Consider the following 21,184-nt stretch of genomic DNA (forward strand, 5'->3'; position numbering starts at 1 on the left):
TGGTTAGTGAGAGAGGACTAACAAACTTTTTGTGTGCAACCCAGTGAGAAAAAGATACTTGGTCCGGATCATACAGGTCTCGGTGAAGCCAAGAGTTGAATTCTGGTCTGATGATACTATTGCTTTCCAAAAATGATTTCCCACCACCTCCCTAATTGTTTAAGGCACCACAGTCTCTAGGAAAAAAATGTTCTGATGGTCTTGGGACTCATATATCCTCTGCCTAATTAGATGGTGTGTCCTTTATCAATACCAACTTGTGATGTAGTTGAACTCCATTAAGAAACATTTTAAAGGAATTGTTGAGTTGAAGATTACTTCCGTTGTGTTTAAAAATAAGCAGAACTACTCTACAATTCTAAGAACAGCAAGCAATTAATAGTTCATGTGTGTGTTCATTTGACAAATATTTACCGTTCGCCTGCACGGGCCAGCCGTGTCCTCACGGAGTTTTTAATGGGAATTAGAAGGAGTTTCTGTTTTGATCCTGAAGCTGCATACACAGTTTTCAGACTCAATAACTACATCACTGTGGTGGTGAAAATGGAGGTAAGTTGGGTAGAGCAGGAATAGAGGAGAAGAAACCAAGATGCAAATTTTGAGCGAGAGTGATTTCAGAGCATATGAGATCAGTGGGAGAGCAAACTCTGATTTGTAGGTTCAGGGGCTGAGCCAGGAGGAGATGTGGGTTTCTCCTCATGCTGCCCCCCACAAGTGGCTCCTTCTGGAACCCCAGTCATTGACCCCAGCCACCAGGGCCCCTTTCATTGACCCTGGTCATCGGGGACCCTTTCCTTGACCCCAGTCATTGGGGCCCCTTTCATTGACCTCCAGGCAGAATTATAATTAAGGTCCAGGCTAGCAATGGCCCTTCAGTGCTGGGGTATGATGGAAGAGACAGGCTGTCAGATGACATCCAGTGTTGCCTTCATGGGCAGCAACCTGGCTAATGTCCACCTTAGGATGTGGAACGTTGAGCAGGAGCACCTGCCCCAGTGCAGGTTACTTCCTTACCCTCCATCTGCCACATGGGTTCATTGATGAAATTAGACATCCCTTGACAGTCTAAGGGGATGTTTGCCCACATTTATTTAAGATTCAGGCATGAAGAGGATGATAACTGGAGACTTTGGGTATTCGTAGGGCAAAGCAGGAAATTTTCTATCCCTGGCATTTTCTGTTCCTTCCCCTGACATTCAGGGAAATGAGCTATATCTCAGCCTTCGCAGTAAAGGGAGAAATGTAGAAATCTGCCGCAAAATAAGCTGGCAGGGGAATACAGAGAGTTTGAGGAGGGAATGATGGGAAGTCATGATGGTGTGATGAGGAATCAGGTGGAGGCAAAGTAGCCAGGTGGATCCAGATGTGGGCAGAGTGCAGCATAGAAGCAGCCCCTTGGTTCTGTACCACCGGGAAGATCAGGTCCCCTGTTTCCATATCCAGGAAGGATGGGAGCACCTTCAGCACACAGACATCCTCCTCTCTCCTCCAGGCCCAGCAGCCAGTGCTGGCCAGCTCAGTGTCATTGCTCAGGCCTCTGTGTTGGGAGCCCAGGGCTGGAACTCCAGTTATGAGCCTTCCTTGCTCTCACTGCTGGCAGCTGCACAAGAGCATGTTAGTGGTGGTTTTGGCATGGCATGCTTGGCAAGTGGGCATCTTCTAGGCACCTCTCAGTGTCTGCATTTCCAGAGCTGAGTCTGTCAGCAGAACGGCTGCATTTGGGCAAGACAGCCTGGGCAGTGCAATAAAGAGGCGCCAGTTGTGTGCTAGGTACTTCGGAACAGTTGTCCGAAGTGGCATATATCTGCTGGCACCGAAGTGGCATATATCTGCTGCGGGACCACCCTGGGGATGTCTTGGGGGGCCGTAAGCAGTTGACATTATAGTCATCTCTTTGGTTTTTTTCTCTCCCTTGGGACCTGATGGGGCTGAAGCATACACAGAGAGAAGGGACTCCTTTTGCCTCTTCATTTTCTGTGTTGGTAATGGAAAAACCAAAGCTCCCACTTGGTCACAGAACATTCAGGGCCAGCTGATGACCCAAGCCACTAGAGGGGCTGCTGCCGCTTCTGGCAATGCTGTGGGAACTACAGAGGTTCTTTACGGGGGTGACTCTGCCTTGGCGCCAGTGACAGCTTGGCAGGGTCCATTCAGGAAGATGGAAACCACACCAGTTATCTTAACAGAGAGCGTTTAACGTTTGGAATCAGTTAAGCAGGTCATGGAGGACCCGGAAGTAACTGCAGGGAGCAGCCACCACTTCTAGGTCTGCACCAGGGATCTCAAAGGTGGTTTCCAGACCGGCTGCCACAGCAGTACATGGAATCTTGTTAGACATGTGAATTCTGCCTGATTTGGAAACTCTGAGGGTGGGGCCCAGCAAAACGTGTTTTAAAGGAATTTTTTTAATATATAAAAATTAATTTATTTATTTACTGGCTGAGTTTGGTCTTTGTTGCTGCATGTGGGCTTTCTCTAGTTGTGGCCAGCCGGGGCTACTCTTTGTTGTGGTGCACAGGCTTCTCATTGCAGTGGATTCTCTTGTTGTGGAGCATAGGCTCTAGGCACGCAAGCTTCAGAAGTTGTGGCTCACGGGCTCTAGAGCGCAGGCTCAGTAGTTGTGGCTCACGGGCTTTGTTGCTCTGTGGCGTGAGGGATCTTCCCGGACCAGGGCTCGAACCAGTGTCCCCTGCATTAGCAGGCGGATTCTTAACCACTGCACCACCAGGGAAGCCCGCAAAATGTGTTTTAACAAGCTTGCAGCTGGCTTAGGTTTGAGAACCTCTGGTCAAGGGGAACAAAGGGAAAAGGTTATACACGTGGGGGACCACTTCCTTGGGGTCATCAGAACATAGAAGCTTGGAGAAGCGACCTTGCGGACCTGGCATCTAAACCTCAGAAGAGGGGACAGTGGCTGGTGCTGCTGGTACCTCAGAGGGGTGCAGTGAGGCTGGTTCTGAGGTGTGGGGGAAACATGAAACGAGAATTAACTGCTGTTGGAGGCGGCCACCATGGAAAACTGTCGCTGGGTTAAGCTCATGGGAAGCCCCTTCCCCTCTTCCAGCCTTGCAGCCTCCCTCAAGCTCTCCATGTCTGCAGGGCCTCCCAGAGAGCTACTGGCAAGGCAGAAGTGAGGTTTGCAGAATCCCAGCCGAGCAGAGCAGCAGCTTCTTTTTTTTTTTTTTTTTTTTTTGCGGTACGCGGGCCTCTCACTGTTGTGGCCTCTCCCGTTGCGGAGCACAGGCTCCGGACGCGCAGGCTCAGCGGCCATGGCTCATGGGCCCAGCCGCTCCGTAGCATGTGGGATCTTCCCGCACCGGGGCACGAACCCGTGTCCCCTGCATCGGCAGGCGGACTGTCAACCACTGTGCCACCAGGGAAGCCCGAGCAGCAGCTTCTTAAATCCGTCACAAGGAGTCACTGAAACTCCTGTTGGCTCATTCAATCAACAGATAGTTATTAGGTTCTGAAAGGTGCCAGACTCTGTGCCCAGCGTTGGGCACAGAGCATGGAACAGGCCAGTCAAGGTCCTTGCCCCCATGGAGTGTGTGTGGTCAGCCCTGTGCTCCGTCCTGGGGTGCAGACACCGTGCCCAACTCAACCCCCAGAACACACTTATAACGGATTTCATCAAGCTATATAAAACAAGAGTTCGGCTCATCTCAAGTCTTATTAACCTTCATTCTTGGCCTGGGGAGCAGCGTGTGGCTCCTGGGAGCCTCCTGCTTGCCATAAGCAAGGCAGGTGAAGGCCATGCCTGAGAGGCCTCTGCCCCTTACCCGCGGGCTGGGCCTGTACCTACTTGCCGGCCAGGCTGAAACCTAAATGCACTTGTCAGTCCTTGGAGGCTGAGACTCAAGCTGGCAATCCTGGACTCTCCCCGGAGCACTAAATAGAAACCAGGCAGGGCTGAGCCCTAAGTGGTTGTGTTCTGTGCTCTGACCCAGCTCCCTCATGTTGCTGTGGCTCTCGTATAGCCTGGCGAAGCTGTGAGTGAGCAGGGGGCCTGCCCTACCCCTGGACAAGCAGTAGAGCCCAGGTCCTGATAAATGGCACCAAGGTCATGCAAGCCAGTGGCAGAAATAAGTCTGACACCAGCAAGCTTTCCCCAGACCCTTCCTCTGGTCCTAGGGATGTGTTTCTACTCAAGAGAGCATTTGCACACAGAGAACATTCCCTGAGCTCCTTCTGGTGTCTCGAGAAGCATGGAGATGGGATAATGAGGCAAATCCATGTTCTATGGGGGGGGGGGGGGGGCGGGGTCCTATTCTAATTACCACCTCATTCCTTTGGGGGAGAGCGAGAAAAGTTAGGTAAGTGGAAATAGCCTTTTTTCCCCTCTCCTGGAAAACTCCGAGGGAAGCTCAGAGTAAGTTGAAGGAGGATTTATTAGTAGAATTTCACAGCTGAAATCATGTTCTGATGGAGAATGGGAATGAATCAAAACTCTCTGGGAGCGACCAGAGCCGTGCTGATGCAAGACAGCTGGCTCGATGCTGGCCCGGGCCGGTGTGGGGGGCCCTGGGGAACCAGCTGGGGGGCAGGGAAAGGAGGAGGCTGGAAGCATGACTCTGGGCTGATCAGCTTTTCCATCAAGATGACATCATTCGACATGGCAGGGACACAAGCTGCCAGAAGGAGAGCTGAGGATGTGAAGTGCGCTGTTGGAGCAGGCCCTAATCAGAACCAGCACCTCCCCGGCCCCGGCTGACTGGGCTGGGGGTGGCCGCTAGCAACTCCACCAGCCTGTTGCTCCCACGGGGTGGGCCGCCGAGCCAAGGGGCTGTCAGGCTGCTTCTCCGGCATCTCGTCTGCTTCTTAGGCGGGGCTCCCTTTTAGACACACTTGGGGTGGGGGCTGATCAAAACTGTTAGCAGCGAGCTCAGGGATTTAGGGTGGTCCACACTTCTTGCCACTCTGGCAGCTACCTCCTCACTCAGGCTGGGTTTCCCATCATGGGTCTCTGGTTTTGTTCTAGAAGAGAGATTTTGCTAAGGTGCTGACTTCTTTTTGTGTAATTTAAAATGCCAAAATAAATTTTAAATCAAGAAGAAGCACTGAGTAGGCAGTTCAAAAGGGGAAATGTTTCCAAAATGATTGCACTTGGTGAATTGGGTAATTTGGTCTGTCTGATTGTATGCTTTCTTGTTTTAGAAATATCTGGTAGGTGAGCGTGTTGGCATGTGTACAGTCTGCCCATAGCAGAGCAGCGGTTGTGGTCCTCAGCTTGGCGTTAGTAACTCAGCTGTTTCTCCCCTCCCTTGAGTTGCAAGAAGAATCTATTGGGCCAACAATTCTGCAGTGAGATGGGGTTTTGGAGAACTAAGCTTGATGTTTGTAAAGTATCTGCACAGTTCTTGGCACATATGGAGGGTCGAATTCATTCTGTTTTCTGGACTTGTCCCATTTTAATGCAGATTCTTGCAGAAGCAGAGCCTGTATCAGGGATTTGAGTGCACATTGTTGATTCAGGAGGGGATCCCAGGAAACATCAGTAGGAAAGCAGGACCATGAGATAGGAAGGGAAGGCAGCTGTATTAGGGTTCACCAGAGAAGCAGAACCAAGAGGGTGTGTGTATATGGATATTATAGCTCAGAGGCAGTCTGGAAGCAGCACTTCTTTTCTGGGGGGGACCTTGGTCTTTACATTTTAAGGCACTCAACTGATTGGGCGAGGCCCACCTGCATTCTGGAGGGTAATCTGCTTTATTCAAAGTCTACTGATTTAAATGTCAATCCCATCTAAAAAATACCTTCATCGTAACATCCTGATGGGTGTTTGACCAAATATCTGGATACCGTGGCTTAGTCAAGTTGACTAGAAACCATCACAGCAGCTGGATAGAGGGTGTGTTATTAAACAAGTTACCACTGTAACAGGGCGGCGGGAGCAGAATCCTGCTAGGGAAGTCTGGGAGCCAGTGTGGAACACACCTCACGGTTACCCCACCCAAAGGACCAGGGAGCTGGGGTCATGCTTTCCTGAGCGCTGCCCCAGGGGCTTTAGTCCTTGGTGCTCCTGGCCTGCCATGCCCACGGGTGCGTGCCATGCCCACCAAAGCCCTTGGGAAAGGGAATGCAGGTGCCGGCAGTTGGAAGTTGGGCTGGACAGCAGGGAAATGGTAAAAGCCAAGAGGATGTAGGTGGGGCCCTGATGCTATCTGCTCTGTCTTCCTGTGTTCATTTCCACCCAGGCTTTCTCTGGGCTCAGCCATTCATTGCTGACGAGATGGTTCAAACCCTCTGTTCTCTCCTTGATCACCCTTCATGCCCACCCAGGGGAGGGTGGCTGTAGCTCTCTCACCTGGGAGGACGGCCAGGTGGGGGGCTGTAGCGGGGACCCCACTCAGCAGCTGCTGCCACCACGTTGGTTACCCCACCAAGGTCTTCTGGCTCATCTTCCAGCAACACCCATCTCCAGTCCTGATCCTGCTAAATGAAACTTGGAAACTCACTTCATTTATGTTGTACATATTCTTATTGTTTGGCTGTTGCTCAGGGAAATTGTGATTAGGAGAAAGTAAATTAGCCAAAGTTCAGCTCCAAATCTCTATACTCATTTGATTTTGCTGTCTGTGCATTCCAAGAATGTGAGTTTTTTGTCTGATAATATAAAAAATGCACCAAGAACCAGTATGGTAGGAATAGCCCAACACTGGAGATGAGCAGAGTTCCAGATTCCGCTCTCTGGCCTGCAGCAAGTCTTGTTCCCTCTTGCGCCATCAGTTCCTCATCTGAAAAATGAGGGTCTTGATGTAGATGGTCCCTAGGCTTGCCCAAAAGGTTAGACATTCTACGAGTCTACCCCATTTCCTGCACTGTCACCATCAGAGCAGGTATGTAAATCTTGTATAGGTTCCCATGTTTTCTCTGTTGAAGTACTTTCCCGTGTGCTTTCTTCTGTTCCCAAAAATATCTCCTGGGATCATCCAGGTCGCAGGTACCTCCTGGTGATCTAGCCTTGCCTTGGAAATCAGCTGTTTGCTGAAATAAACAAGCTGGGGCAAACCTGCCCTTGCTGACCAGGAATCTGCCAGCTTGGCCTGGCAAGGTCCCTGAGATGGCAGAGGCCCAGGAAAACCATTAAATGCATCAAAAATATACCCTGTGGCAGCTACAGAATGCCAATCCAGGTCACTTTCCTCCTTCGTACCTCCCCCAGTGGCTGATCCCTTTGATGTTATTAAAAGCCAGAGCCATCCGCATGGCCCCCGCTTCACATACTTAAATGCCAGGAGGCATTAGGCTGATTTTTTTTTTGGTGCAAGAGCCCAGCTTCTAGGAGGCTGGTGTGTGGAGCCAGGGCAGGGGCTGGGTCATCCGCTTTCCCACTGCTCAGCAGTCTCATCTGGTCATTTTAGGGACAGAAGCTCCTTTTCTCTCACTTTAAAAATACCACATTCCCCTGAATCCACAAAGCAACTAAAAGATAGTGTTACGTAAAAAAGTGTTATGGAGGGGCTGACCTCTGAAACAGGGTTCTGTGGGACAGAAAAGCAATGAAATGGGTCTGTTAATACCAAAGCCATATTTACCTAATAAAACACATTGTCCCATACTTACTGACAGACTCTGAAATAATGGAGGCGAAACCCTTTGGGTTTATTTATCCAATGTGTGTTCTCTATCGTGACCATTTTTTAAAGTCCCACATTGTGTCACAGTAGGTTCTGCCATCTGGCATTACACCTTGAGGCACAAGGTGATGAGGTTTCCTTTTTGGGAATGCACCCCAGTACAGACCCCACAGTGGTCATGGTTTTGTTGAACCGATAGGCACCATAAAACTGGTCACTGTATGGCGGCCTAGGAATGAAGTCAGCTTCAGCCGCCCCTGTGTTTCCCTGAGTGAAATCTCCATGAGGGCAGGAGTTTGCCCTCGTTGTTCTTTGATGTGTCTCCCATGCCTGCACAGTGCCCAGCTCAGTGGACCACGGATGGCTATGGTCCAGTAGATGTAGCAGTTATAGAGCCCGACGCAACAGCTGTGCAATGAGTCAGACTTATTGGGTGATTCCTCCCTCGTGTGGGGCATATGTCCTGTTTCTTTATGGGAGTCAGTATTCTATGCAGCCTTGGTGGTTTCAGCAGCTTCTTGTAGTATTCCTTGTAATTGTCCTGCCTTTCAGGACACTAATTGTGTTGGGTACAGCTAACCATTGATGTGTATATTGGTGGCTCAAGTGATAACTCGTGAGGTTTAAATTGTGGGGAGCTGTGAAGTGTGATGCCCAGAGCATCCCCAGGAAGACAGGGCTGTCCCAGTGTCTCCGGATTCTGGGGGTGCCTGGCTGTATATTTCTCTCTGAGATGGTATTGATCGGGGCTGCCTGCCATCAGTCCTCTGTGCAGCAGGGGGCTAGGTATTGTCTGAAGGGTGCTTGTGATCCTCTGAGGGGGTCTGGAGGGGGCCTTGTCACTGTGTCTATCCTCGCTGATGTTTTGACCTTATTCATTGGCAGGCCTGAATTACGTTCTGACGGCTGATATGGCCAAAAAAGAAAAGAGCCAGTTGCCCAGGGTCTACTTTGTGTTGCTGGGAGAGTCCGTGGGTCAGGTCTCAGAGAAGCTGCAGCTGGTCCATTTGGAGGCGACGTGTCATCATTACGTGGCCCATGTGAAGGTCAGTTCTTTTTATCCTCAAACTTTGATCTCTACAGATGTTCATTTGGAACTGGTGGAAACTTTTATTGTGCATTACATATGCTCTGACTTTCAAAATTTTATTTTACAAGGAGGAGAACATTCGTTTCTTCTTTTAAAGTTGGAGTTGGGCAGCTCTTTATTGATCTTACTGTGCTGGTCTTAGCCTTTGAGGGGGGTGATGGTAGGCCAGGAGACCAGCAGTGCTCTCTGGCCTTGCCTTGTTCTCTTGGGATGTTTTTTGTCCTCTCCCCTCTGTGAGGCTCAGTAGTCTTCTCAGAGGAGAGACACAGAAGCACATGCCTCTGAGTCAGCAGTGGTGCTGGATCACACTGTGCCTGATGCCTTTCTCGGTGATTCACTACATATTAGCTCATAGTCAAGGTTAAGGTGTTTTACAACTGGTTTGATTGTCCTCTCTTGATTACTTCCTGTTTATTTTAGGAGTGCATTTTATGGTCCCTTTCCCCCTCAATTAAATAAACTTTCAAAATGTTTTTCTTCTACTGAAATTATTTGTTAAATACACTTTGCTGCTAATTCAGGAGGCCAGGCTTCAATTAGTTACAGAGAGGCCCCTGTGTAGGCAGGTCCTGTCAGGTTGGGAGTCTGGTGCCCATTGCTGCAGGAACAGCCAGCCACTGACCCCCAGGCAGAGACAGCAAAGGAGGTGGAAGGACCCCCATGACCCAAGCCACATGATGGGTAAGATGAATGTGGGTTTTGGTGTCACACAGACCCGGTTTGTGTCCAGTTGGATGAGAATTTTGACTTCTTTGTGTCTTAGTTTCTGCATCTCTAAAATAGTTACCTTAAAAGGTGGTTGTAGAATTAAACATTACATGATGGATATACTTAAAGGACCTTGCACGGAGTCTGCCACACAGCAGGCACTCAGCATTATTATTCGGTTGGACCATACGTAATTGCCAATATTCTAACATTCTTGACTTACAAAAATGATTACATGTAGTTCAACCATTATTAATGACCAGTGGCTTTTTGGATGATAACAAAAATAGACTACGGATTGGAGATGAAGTGTCCTTCTATTATTATGTCGTTAGTGCCAGAGCAGGAGAATAACAGCTGCTTCTGCATGCTTCTGGGTTGTAGATAGAGAAATGCCCCACACATCCATGGCACTTTGGCCCAGAGCCTGAGTCCATGCCCCTGAGATGCTTTTCAGTGGGGCTGGGCTCTGTCTCCTGCCAGGACGCATGCAGGGGCCTGCCCAGACCAGCTGCCCTCAGGCCTGGGCAGTGAAGGCCATTTATAAAGCAAATCATGCTCTTGTTAAGCCAACAAGCCACCCACCTCTATGGGTCTTAGATGATGTTGGCTCGTGAGCACCCTTGGGGGTATGAGGCCGTCAAGTCAAACACTGCCAGGCCTTCAAGTGCCTGCACTTGGCGTCTCCACACTTCCTGGAGGTGGGGCGTCTTCCCTTGGGTTTCTTTTCTCTTTTTTTAAAAAATTAATTTATTTTAATTTTGGCTGTGTTGTGTCTTTGTTGTTGCGCGTGGGCTTTCTCTGGTTGCGGCGAGCGGGGGCTACTCTTCGTTGCGGTGCGTGGGCTTCTCATCGCGGTGGCTTCTCTTGTTGCAGAGCACGGGCTCTAGGAGCACGGGCTTCAGTAGTTGTAGCATGAGGGCTCAGTAGTTGTGGCTCTCGAGCTCTAGAGTGCAGGCTCAGTAGTTGTGGCGCACGGGCTTAGTTGCTCCGCGGCATGTGGGATCTTCCGAGACCAGGGCTTGAACCCATGTCCCCTGCATTGGCAGGCAGATTCTTAACCACTGTGTCACCAGGAAAGCCCTTCCCTTGGGTTTCTTTATGCTGGTCTCTTCCACAAATACTTTCCTTCTGGGCTCTTGGAACTTCTTGCTTTGACTGAGAGGTTACCCCTTCCCATGTAGCTACCAGGAGTCTTGGCTGCGAGATAGGGCCACACAGAGCCTGCAGGGCTTTGCAAAATACACTCAGAAAACAGCAATAATGAGGTGCAGGCCGGAGGTAGGGCTGTTTCTGTGGTGGCTTCTGAGGATTAACTGGGGAAGAGCAGAGCTGCTCCAGGCTATTGGTCCTGCAATGTCCTAATATCTAGGGTTCCAGACTTAGCAAATAAAAATATTAGACTTCCAGTTAAAACTGAATTTTCAGGTAAACAACAAATCAGTTTTTTTTTAGTATAAGTATGTCCTAAATAGTGCATTTACTTATCCTAAAAGAATTAAAAAAAAAATATTTGTCGTTTATCTGCAATTCACATTTAGCTGGGCATCCAGTTGGAAGGGTCACCCTGACCGATATCCTTCCATCCCACAAGCGGCACTTCTCCCATCAGTCAAAACACTGCTGACAAGGAGAGACATTGGATGGGGGTCAGAAGAATTTGGAGGATGAAGGCAGGGCTCAGGAGCACAGAGCAATCACACACCTTTATGGGATTATTTGGGTCATTTTAAGGAAGAGCAAGAGAGCAGGCTTCAGCAGGGCTTCTTGGACCTAGAAAAATTTGGATATAGTTATTGCTGGCCATTTTCTCATGCAAGGAGACCGGGGTGGTGGGATCCATCAGGAAGTCACAAGCCTCTGATGCCTTTATGGTTCAGGAGACGCTCAAGGTGGATGATAATTTATAGCCATGTGGGAAGTTTTTTTCTACCAGGCATTGTCTGTGTCATAGCAGAGGACCCTGGGGACTGGCAGAGGGAGCCAGTGAAGGTGAATGCTAATGGGCCCGTTGGCTGTTCGCGATGTGGCCCAGCTGGCTTGGCCTGTGGTTTCTCCAGTTGTGGGAAAACAGCTGTGAAGGCAGTGACCCTTGTGTGGCCGAGGCAGGCAGCAATGCTGGGGGCAGGGAGTGGCAGCCTGGCCACCTCCTGGAGTGGGGCCGCGGGCTGGGAGCTGCTCATCAGGGCGGCAGGGCGTGAGAGCACAGCGCAGCCTTCTTGATGGGGCTGGCGCTGGGATTTATAGACAGTGAAGGAAGAGAGAGAAAAGTGTTCTTGCTTATCACACACCATATGGCACGCAGGCAGGGAGGCAGGCGCTAGGCGCTGGGTGTGTTTTGTTTAGGCTATCTTTAGGTATTTTTTTCCTTTTTTTCTTTAAGCCCATTCCAATCTTTTTTTCCCTTCTTCCTTTTTCCCCGAGGTTTTCATTCCATATATGGCGACAAGTATCTCTATCATAGAAAACTGCTCTGGCTGACACCCGCCTTCCAGGCTGGCTGCGTTGTCCCATTTTGTTCCTTTCACAGCCCTGGTGGGGCCTCCGAGGTGTACCTAATTTTATGATACACTGCATCCTCCTGGGGGTGTGGGTCCACTCTCAAGGCTCACTTGGTCAGCAGAGCTGAGGCAGATTTTGCTGCTTCCTTGGCCTCTCTCCCTCAGAGTCCACAAGCCCCAGTTTGGGGGATGGGCCCCCTTCTACTAGTGAAGGGGCCTAGAAACCTCTGTGGGTCCCCAAGGTCACAGGTGAAAGCCCACACACCTCCCCTCAGCCTCAGGGCTCTCCACAACTTGGCCTCAGTTTACCTGTCCAGCCACATTTCTGCATCACATCACACGTGCCCTGGGCTCTTGTCAAGGTGGACTGACCCTTTACCCCTGGAATGTGTCCCTCGTGCTTCCCAGTCTTAGTTCTTGTGCTCACCCAGCACCTCTGGCACTTGAGTCACCAGAGGCCCAGGTTTTGTCGTATCCGTGTACAACCACGTACCACCTGCATGGTTTTTGCATTTTTTGGTCTCAAACGTGCACCACCTGCGGTATTTTATTTCCTATTTTTTTCTTTCAATCATCCTTTTGCCTGAAAATAATTTATAGCAGAAACTGTACACTCCTGTAAGTGGAACACCAATTATTGCCTGCCAAAAGAGAAAGTAACTGTAAACAAAAATACATTGAAGACACAACAGTGGTGTTGAATTCTAACTGGGCTTCATTCTTTGCTGAAGTCCCTGAAGAAGCGGCCCGCTCTTCCTGTGTGTTAGAAGGGGAAGTTACAGAGTGCTGCGGAAGTATTAAAGACATGCTGGCACCACAATGAACTTTCTCTCTGATGCAATCAGAAGGACTAAATGGGTATTGACTGTGGAGTAACTTTCCAAATGTATGGGTCCTTTTATAGAGCCCTGCCCACGTGCCGTGGGAATCCATGCCATGAACCCCGTATGGAAAGCCCTAGGGCCTGGACTCATTCTGCTTTGATTGGCTGTGCCTTCCCCCTCTTGCCTGCTGAAGGGTTATCTGTGTTTCAAGGCTCAGTCAGCCACCAGGTCTTAAACATCCTCAGCCAGCCGATGCCCTTGGCCCTGGGGAGGCTGCCATCAGCTTCCTGCCTTCTCAGAGCTTGTTCCATGCTGCCCGACTCCCGCTTTTGGAATGATAGGCATGAAACAAATGCTTGCAAGACCCAACTGCGCTGAAGTGACTCATTGGGTCAGCTGGACTGTGGGGTCACCAGGAGCGTCTGATCAGGGACCTCTAACCACTCTTGGACCTCTGGCTGGGAGGTGATGGAGTTGAGGGTTTTGGATGCATGGCCGTGTTCCCTTATCACTCCACCATTTTCTGGTCTCTGTATTTACCTGGACGGTAACTGTGCTCCATCTTCAAGTCCTGCACAGCTCCTTGAGAGAGCCAGCCCTTTGTGAGGTCAGGTGCTTATGTCTGACGGCCAAACGAGAGCCTTTTCAGGAGTGGGGAAAGCAGGCGACAGCTTTGAGCTTATACAGGGACAGTGCAGAAGGCCAGGCGAGGCTGAGCATGGGGTCAGCTGCCTCACTCCCAACTGTGAGGATCCATGATCCCCTGCAGAGGCCTCCAGAAAACCTCTGGTGAGCGAAATCACGTGTCAGACATTGTCAAGGGAGCCAACAACAGGATTAATGTGAAAAGGAAAAAAAAAACCCACTCCACACTAGATGAGGGTATATAAAAGCACCGTTGGTTTCTCTGAGTAGCTGCAGATGTTCAGGAGGCTGTTTGTTCTCTTATGTTGCTGGAGAATTCTTCAAGGGAGTTGGAACCTTAAGCTACTGCAGGGCTGGCCTGGCAAAGGGAGGGCAGCACACTGGCCACCGGGCAGTCTCGGAGGTTACGCCGTGGGCTCTGCCCAGATGTTGTAGTTTTTTTTTTCCATTTTCACATCCGAAAAAATGCCTTAGGGCCAGCTTCAGTCACATGATAGACTGAGTTTGAAAAGTGTTTGGATCCACTGAATGCCAATTTTCAGAGGTGCTGGAGACTTTTATTTTCTTGTTTAAGAAACAGTTAAGGAAGGAAGATTAAGTTGGAGTAAAGAAGACCTCTGTGTGAGGAAGAGAAGAAAGGAAAACAGCAAAGTTTTCTTCTTTATATGGGAAGTAAATTGCTAAATCTCTTGATAAAATATCTTAATCATCCTGATAAATCAAATAAATAGCCAAAAAAAAGTTGTAAGATTTGGATACAAAAGGGGAAACAGACCTTAGATGTAGGAGGTCATCTTAAAACATTTTTAAAAAATTGGTAATATATGCACATAGTTAAATTTTTTTTTAAACTGTACTAAAAGTTATAGAAAGAAAGAACATCTCTCAGCACCCCATTTCTCTTCCGAAGGCATCTGTGGTTCCAGTTTCTTGTGTGTCTTCCAAGAGCTTGTTGATGAATACACAAAGCTGTGTTTTACACAAACAGCAGCATGCTGTGGCTGACTGCTGTGCAGCTTCCTTTTTCCTTTTAAAATGCCCAATAGCAGAATAGGTAAGCAGGTTTTGGAAAGGTTGTGCAATGGAATACTACTCAGCAATAACAAAGAATGAACTGCAGATATGCACAGTAACGTGGGTGAATCTCTAAAGCATTATGCTAAGTGAAGGAAGCCAGACTCAAAAGGCTGCTACTGTGATTCTATGGAAAAGACCATCTCAAAAGACAGAAAGCAGATCAGAGGTTTCCAGAGGCCAGGGATGGGGTTGGGTGGTGGTGTCCATGATTGGCTGCAAAGAGTCATGAGGGAAGTTTTGGGGGTGATGAAAATTTTCCAGCAGGATTGCGCTGGTGGTTATATGACTGAATACTTTTATTAAAGCTCAACAAAAAGTTTGCAGGTATACCAGGCTTTAAGAGGAAGATCTGGAGTTGTTTTAGACACACTGAGTTTGAGGGGCCTATTAGATGGTGAAGTGGAGATGTGTATATATGAGTCTGCAGTTTGAGTAGTGGTCTGGGTTATAAGTATAAATTTTGGAGTCATTAGAAGATAGTGTTTAAAGCCATGAGATTTCATGAGATCACCAAGGTAGTGAGAGAGAGAGAGAGAGAGAGAGACAGAAGGGAAGGAAAGGGGACCGTGGGTACCCAGCACCAGGAGTACTTTTCCTCTTGGTCCCAAGATGGCTGCTGAGTTCCAACCACTGTGTCTTCTTTCCATGCAGGAAGAAGGGGGAAGGGCGAAATGCTCTTGCCATCTGATCTGAGGCCCTTTTAAAGAGCCTCCGATGACTTCTACTAACTCATTGACCATCCATATTTTAAGGGAGGCTGGGAAATGTCAGTTTCATCTGGACACTACAAACCCTAACAGTGTAGAGCTTTGCTCTCCAGTAGAACTTTCTGTGATGTTGGATATGTGCCATATCTGCATTGTCCAATATGGTGGACACTAACCACATATGACTATTGAGAACTTGAAATGTAATGAGTGCCACTGAGGAATTTTTACTTTAATTTTAATTAAAGTTTAAATGTAAACAACCACATGTGGCTACCACTAGTGGCTATCATATTGAACAGTGCAGATTTCTGCTACAGTAGAACACAGAGTCTTCATAGGACATTGGTCACACAAATCAAATGTCACAAGCCAAGTGGAAACAAATAACTGGGGTGAAGTCAAACTGACTGTTTCATTTTGCACTTACATTGATTAAAACCTGAGTTTCAAGAATGCCGTAGAACATGGTCTCTCTCTCCAGGGTTCTTTTGGAGCATTCACACACACGCACACACACTTGCACACACATATCTGCATGCACATACATGTTTCCATAGGCCATAACAGCGGGGGGAGGGGAGCGGTATTAGAATTGAGAAAGTTGGATGGTTCACCCTGAGTTGATCATTTCAGGAGTGTTATAAACTTGCATCTGATGTTTTCTATTTTCTTCTCTGTGGCTTGAAACTATGTAAAAGGTGGCAGTATAGAGGATGGAGATACAATTGCTGGGTCAGGAGGGAGGACATTTTAAGGTTTGAGACATATCACAGAATTGCCTTTTAGAATGTAAAGCCCCCCCCCCCCACCTCAATGCTCTTGCTAGTACTGGGTGGAGAGATTCCTTTTCAACTCATATTTGTGACCCACATGAAGTATACACTTCCCGCTTGGGTAGTGAGGGCTGGGCTGGGCTGATCTGATCTGTGGTCAGCCACGGGGTCTCAGGCAAGTGCTTCACCTGGGTTTCTGAGCTTCCTCAGATGACAGTGGGAAGAATACCAACTTCCTAGTAGGGATCTGATGAGCACTGGGCCCCTTTTCCCTTCTCCTTAACCCGGAAATCTATTATTCTCCCTGGCTGCCTCTGTGTTAGAATGGATCAAGACTCATTTCATAGGTGTTTGGGGAATTTTTAAAAAAATGATTAGAAGCAGATGGTGAAAAGAAAATAGAAAGTATGGAGCAAACAAGAAATAAATGTGGGAAGAGGACAACTCTCTCAGCCGACATCCTCCTTCTCCACCTGGAACAGAGCAAGTCAGAGCCGCTGAGTCAGTTTACAAGGGCTCCTCCAACTTTAATGTGTACACCAGTTACCCGGGGACCTTGTTAAAAGCAGATCTTAGGCAGCAGGTCTGGAGTGAATTTCTGACGAGCTCCCTGGTGATGTCAATGATGCTGGTCCATGGACCACACTCTGAGAAGCAAGGAGCTAGAAGAAGTAGGTACCAAGAGTTCCAGGTAAAGAGTCAAAGGATGATGGCCATGGTCTGGCAGTTTTCCAGGTGGAGCAGGCCTCGGAAGGCCAGCCACTCCCCTCACACTGACGGTGAGAGGTTCCACACCAGTGATGTGGAACCATGGTTCTGATGGTCATGCTCTGGCTTCCTTGTGACCTTGTGCAACCCTGGGGCTCACGCTGATGCTTGTGAGCAGAGGGCATGCCCCTCGTAGAAGGGCTGGTGCAGGCTGTGATTTCTTCCACGTTACCTCACTGCCTGTTGCTTGAAGGACTGTGTTGTCAGCAGTCAGCTTACTGAGCACGATTTTTTTCAGCATTTCTGTTTAACTTCATTGGAGTGTTTTGGGCATGACCCAAACAAAAAAGTCAGAAATCCTTTTCTTCCCCAAAAACTAGGAGCTTCTTGAAGTACAAGCTCTTATTAAGCAGAATAATTATGAATTTTTTTGCCCCATCCATTGGGGCAAACAGAGAATGAGAAACCAACTTAGAGACTGCATAGGTTCTTTCTGCATTTGTGAGCAAATACTAGTCACGTGCATTATTTTCCCAGGCAGGTTATAGTGGGGCACCAGCCTCCTGAGTGACCTCTATTTTTGAGGACGGGGAATTTGCTGGTTGTAGTGAGTGTGGACAGCAGAAAGGGTTCTCATACTCATAGATAGCCAGGGAAGCCTCTGCACCAAAGAAACCCATTCCTTCCAAGCGGCTGCCTGCAGGTGGCTTTTGGGGTTTTCTCACAAGACAGACCTGGCCTCGTGACATTAGAATTGGAATAATGGTGGGTCCAAGGACAGATCTATCCATATGCATCCCAGAAGTTTTGTGTGAAGAGGATGACAGAAAATTGCTTCTTTTTCTAAATGCATTAGGACTATGTAAGTAAAATACTATAGGCAATAACAACAACAGTGATAATAGCTATCTTTTATTAAATTTACTGTGCTCAGTGTTTTACGTGCACATTTAATTCTTATAAGAACCCCCCAAAATGTAATTATGAATACTATATACATAAAATTATATGTATTATAATGATATATAATGGATATAAGTAAAATAAAACCCCATTTTAGAGTTGACAAATATGAGACTTAAAACATTTGATTTACTCAAGATCTCACAACTGGTCAGCAGCAAAGTCTTGGGTTTGAATCCTATCTGGCAGCTAAATAGTTCTTAGACCTTGAACAAATTATGTCATCTTAGCACCGTGGTCCACCAGAAGTGATGGTTACTGTAGTTGTTATTAAAAAGGTGATCTGAGGAAGAGAAAGCCCTGGCTCTGGGAGACCTGTCTCCGGGTGAATGGGTGCTTGGTTTCCCATGTTGGTTGGAGAACTTGACTCACAGCTGCTCCTGCACACGTGCGTCCACATCACCTGTGCTCTGTGGCCAGAGGAAAACTCAGGTGTGGGCCGGTGAGCCCAGAGCAGGCAGGGGGCCTGGAGCAATGGAGGTTCTCTTTCCTGCTCTTTGGTCTTCCCGGTCTGTCTTTGGCCTCAACTATTTAAAAAACTAAATGTCATTTATCCTCGTTTTTAGGATCTTGAAGTCTGGTTCATGCATTCAGCCTCCCAGCATGTGTTGGGTGCAGGCTCTGCTGGGTGCAGGGAAATGAAGATGAAAACACCCAGGCTGGCCTTTGAGAATGGTTTCACCCCTGCCTTGGGGCACTGTCTCAGTGCTCAGCTTTGCCCCTCACCCCATGTGTCACTATTTTCAGTTCACTTCTGCACACGTCACCGCTATGGTGACCTCTGCCCAGGTGTGCCTGGGACAGTCCTGGGGTGCACCTGTTGTCCCAGTCCCAGTCATTAATAGTTACCCTTTCCCTTGCAAAGCCTTCCAGTTTGGATGGGAAATTGTGTATGCCACTGCATTTATGGAGCACGCACTGTGTGCCAGACACCGTGCTGAGCCCTGGGGAGATGGAGAACGATGGACCCTGCCCTGCCTCCAAAGATGTCTTGGTCTATTGGGGCAGCTGTTCTGAAAGCCATGACTTGGCAAGTCAGGCAGCCCCAGCCTTCCAGGCTTCTTGCTTTTGCTCTTATTGGCCCCCTCCCACCACCTCCACCTGTGCAGACCTTCCCTCCTCTCCAGGTCCAGCTTAGTGAGGCTCCTTCTGCAGAATGGCTGCCCACTGTCTGATCCCCCTCTGCCCACCCTCCTCCCTCCACATCCCCCAGGTCAGCTGTGGGCGTTTTCCCCACTGGTGTGACTTCTTGGTGTCATAGTCTTCTCAGACCGTCATAACAAAGGACCACAGAGTAGGTGGCTTGAACAACAATGTTTACTTCTCACAGTTCTGGAGGCTGGAAGTATGAGATCAAGGTGGGTTTCAAGGTCAGCAGGGTTGGTTTCTCCTGAGGCCTCTCTCCTGGGCTTGTTTGTAGGTAGCCACCATCTCCTGGTGTCTGCCCACTGATTTCTCTCCGTACTTGTCTGTGTCCTAATCTCCTTTTCTTATGAAGACTCCAGTCTTATTGGATTAGGGCCCACCCCAAAGACCCCATTTTAGCTTAATGACCCACTCTCCAAACCTGGTCCCATTCTGCGGTATGGGGGTCAGGGATTCAACATACAAACTTTGGAAGGACACACGTCAGCCCACAACGCTCTCACACTTGCTTTTAGCTTCCTCTGTTAATTACTGGCTGCTTGGGGCCGGGAGTGCATGACACTTGGCATAGTCACCCGGGCCACACCTCATGGGACCAGCCGCCATGCTTGTCAGATGACTGATTAGGCTCTTTTTTTGTTTCCAACTTGAAGACTTTTTTTACATTGAGGTATACTTAATTTACAATGTTATGTGATTAGGTTCTTAGTGTCATTTCTTATTGTCCATTTCAAGGGCTGAGTAGAGTTAATGGATTGAACTTCAAAGGAGAGATTTTTTTTTTTTCTGATGTAATGAATCAAACTTTTCTGATCCTGGAAAGAATTTGGTGGATGAGACTTTATGAACACACACACACCCACACACCATAACCATTTTGGGGTCGTTTGTTTAAAAATAAACAAACAAGGAATTCTTTCTGGACAGTCTCTGTCCTTGGGTGTAAATGTAGTACAGGGCGAAGGCAGGGCCCAGATGTTTACCCCACAGTGTTGGTGTGAGGCTAAAACGAGACCTTGCTTATAAAGTGCTAAGCTCTGCACAATGGACAATACACAAACACAGACATAAGAGTCTTCTGTAAATGGATTGAGTTGGAATTTCCAGGCAGGTGTTCTCCCTGCCTCTTTTTAGTCCTTTGTGATTTAGCTTTTTATTTATCACCAAAGATCCAGCATATGGTGATTGTGGAGCCGCATGTATGCTCTTCCCAGATCAATGGACCTGCCTCAGAGGGAGAGAGGGAGGGACCCAGACAGTTTCAGGAAATGGTTCAAGGCTATATCATCTCTAAGAAAACGACACAGAGCAGTTGCCCTATGTAGAAAGTCAGCCCTGTCACTCTCTGGGATGCCTGCTGGCCTGGGTGCAAGAAGTCGATTAGGTGGAGGGGCACCCAGGCCCCGAGGCAGTGGTGCCTCCTCTACTTCTATCAAGAAAGGGGAGTTGTCCCAGAGTGGAAACTCTAGAGCAGCTCTGTCCAATAGAAAGGGACTGCAGGCCACATATGGAATTGTAAATTTTCTAGTTGCTATGTTGAACAAGTGAAAACAAGTAAGATTAATTTTAATAACACTGAACCCAGTATATCCAAAATATTATCCACATGTAATCAGTGTAGGTATTATTAGTGAGTTATTTACGTTCTTTCTGGTGCTCGGTCTTTGAAATCCACTGTGTATCTTAGCCACATTTTATGTGCTCATTAGGGAAGTGTGTGCAGTGGTTAGAGTCAACCCTGATCACTTTGGGGACGCTGGGATGGCTGCAGGGGCCTGAGTATATGAGTACGTGAACGCATGTCCTTCATCAACTGGTAGTAAAAGGACACGGTCTATTACCTGTGGTTCTGAGAAACAATATTATAAAGGATGTTTTCATACTTGGACTGGGAAGCCTGCTTCTGAATTTCCTAAACTAGAGTTCGTGGGGCCCATGTGTCCATAGCATGGTGAGGAGGGTCTGCAGAATCTTTCCAGCATTTCAGAAAGCCTTGTGGGAAGCACAGAGATCACCATCCAGCAATGGCATCATTGCTCTCGGCTGGGGTGTTAGTGCTGGTGAGCCCGTGCTGATCAGACCTTCTCCTTGGCTTCTGATGACACTTAGGTGTTCCTGGGGTCGTCCTGGAGGTGGGGGGTTAATTGAGTGGGTGAAGAAATCCTAGGGGCTGCAGAGGCCCACGTTTTTTGTGTCTGTGCTTCTCACCCACGGACGTAAGCACAAACTTCCAGGGACTCACTTGTCAGGGCCGTTAACCCCGAGAGGCTTTGGAGGGGATAAAAGGTTCCTGAAGTCAGCGAGCACTGTTACTGGTTCAGTGCTTCCTGGGTTGCAGTCAGGAGATAGGCATTTCCTGTGAGCCGTGAATTCTGCTCTCCACCTATATGGAGTGCCTGGGAAAGGCAGCTTTGACCTTCCTTCAGCTCCTCTGCAGTTGCTTTGCTGGTGGGGTGCCCCCT

General features: G+C 48.4%; 1 protein-coding gene across 3 annotated transcripts in view; it reads left to right on the plus strand.

Annotated features, from left to right (window-relative positions):
• ITGA9 (integrin subunit alpha 9) overlaps positions 1–21,184 on the plus strand; it is a 352,532-nt gene that overhangs the window by 77,765 nt on the left and 253,583 nt on the right. For all 3 annotated transcript variants that reach the window (XR_004528480.2, XM_033864555.2, XM_033864554.2), the window contains exon 15: positions 8,463–8,623. Coding sequence is in view for 2 of the 3 variants with exons in the window: in XM_033864555.2 (XP_033720446.1) it covers positions 8,463–8,623 (161 nt within the window). In the remaining variant the exon portion in view is untranslated. The remainder of the gene's footprint in view (positions 1–8,462; positions 8,624–21,184) is intronic.

The sequence above is a fragment of the Tursiops truncatus genome, chromosome 10 (assembly GCF_011762595.2).
Source record: "Tursiops truncatus isolate mTurTru1 chromosome 10, mTurTru1.mat.Y, whole genome shotgun sequence".
Taxonomy (NCBI): Eukaryota; Metazoa; Chordata; class Mammalia; order Artiodactyla; family Delphinidae; genus Tursiops; species Tursiops truncatus.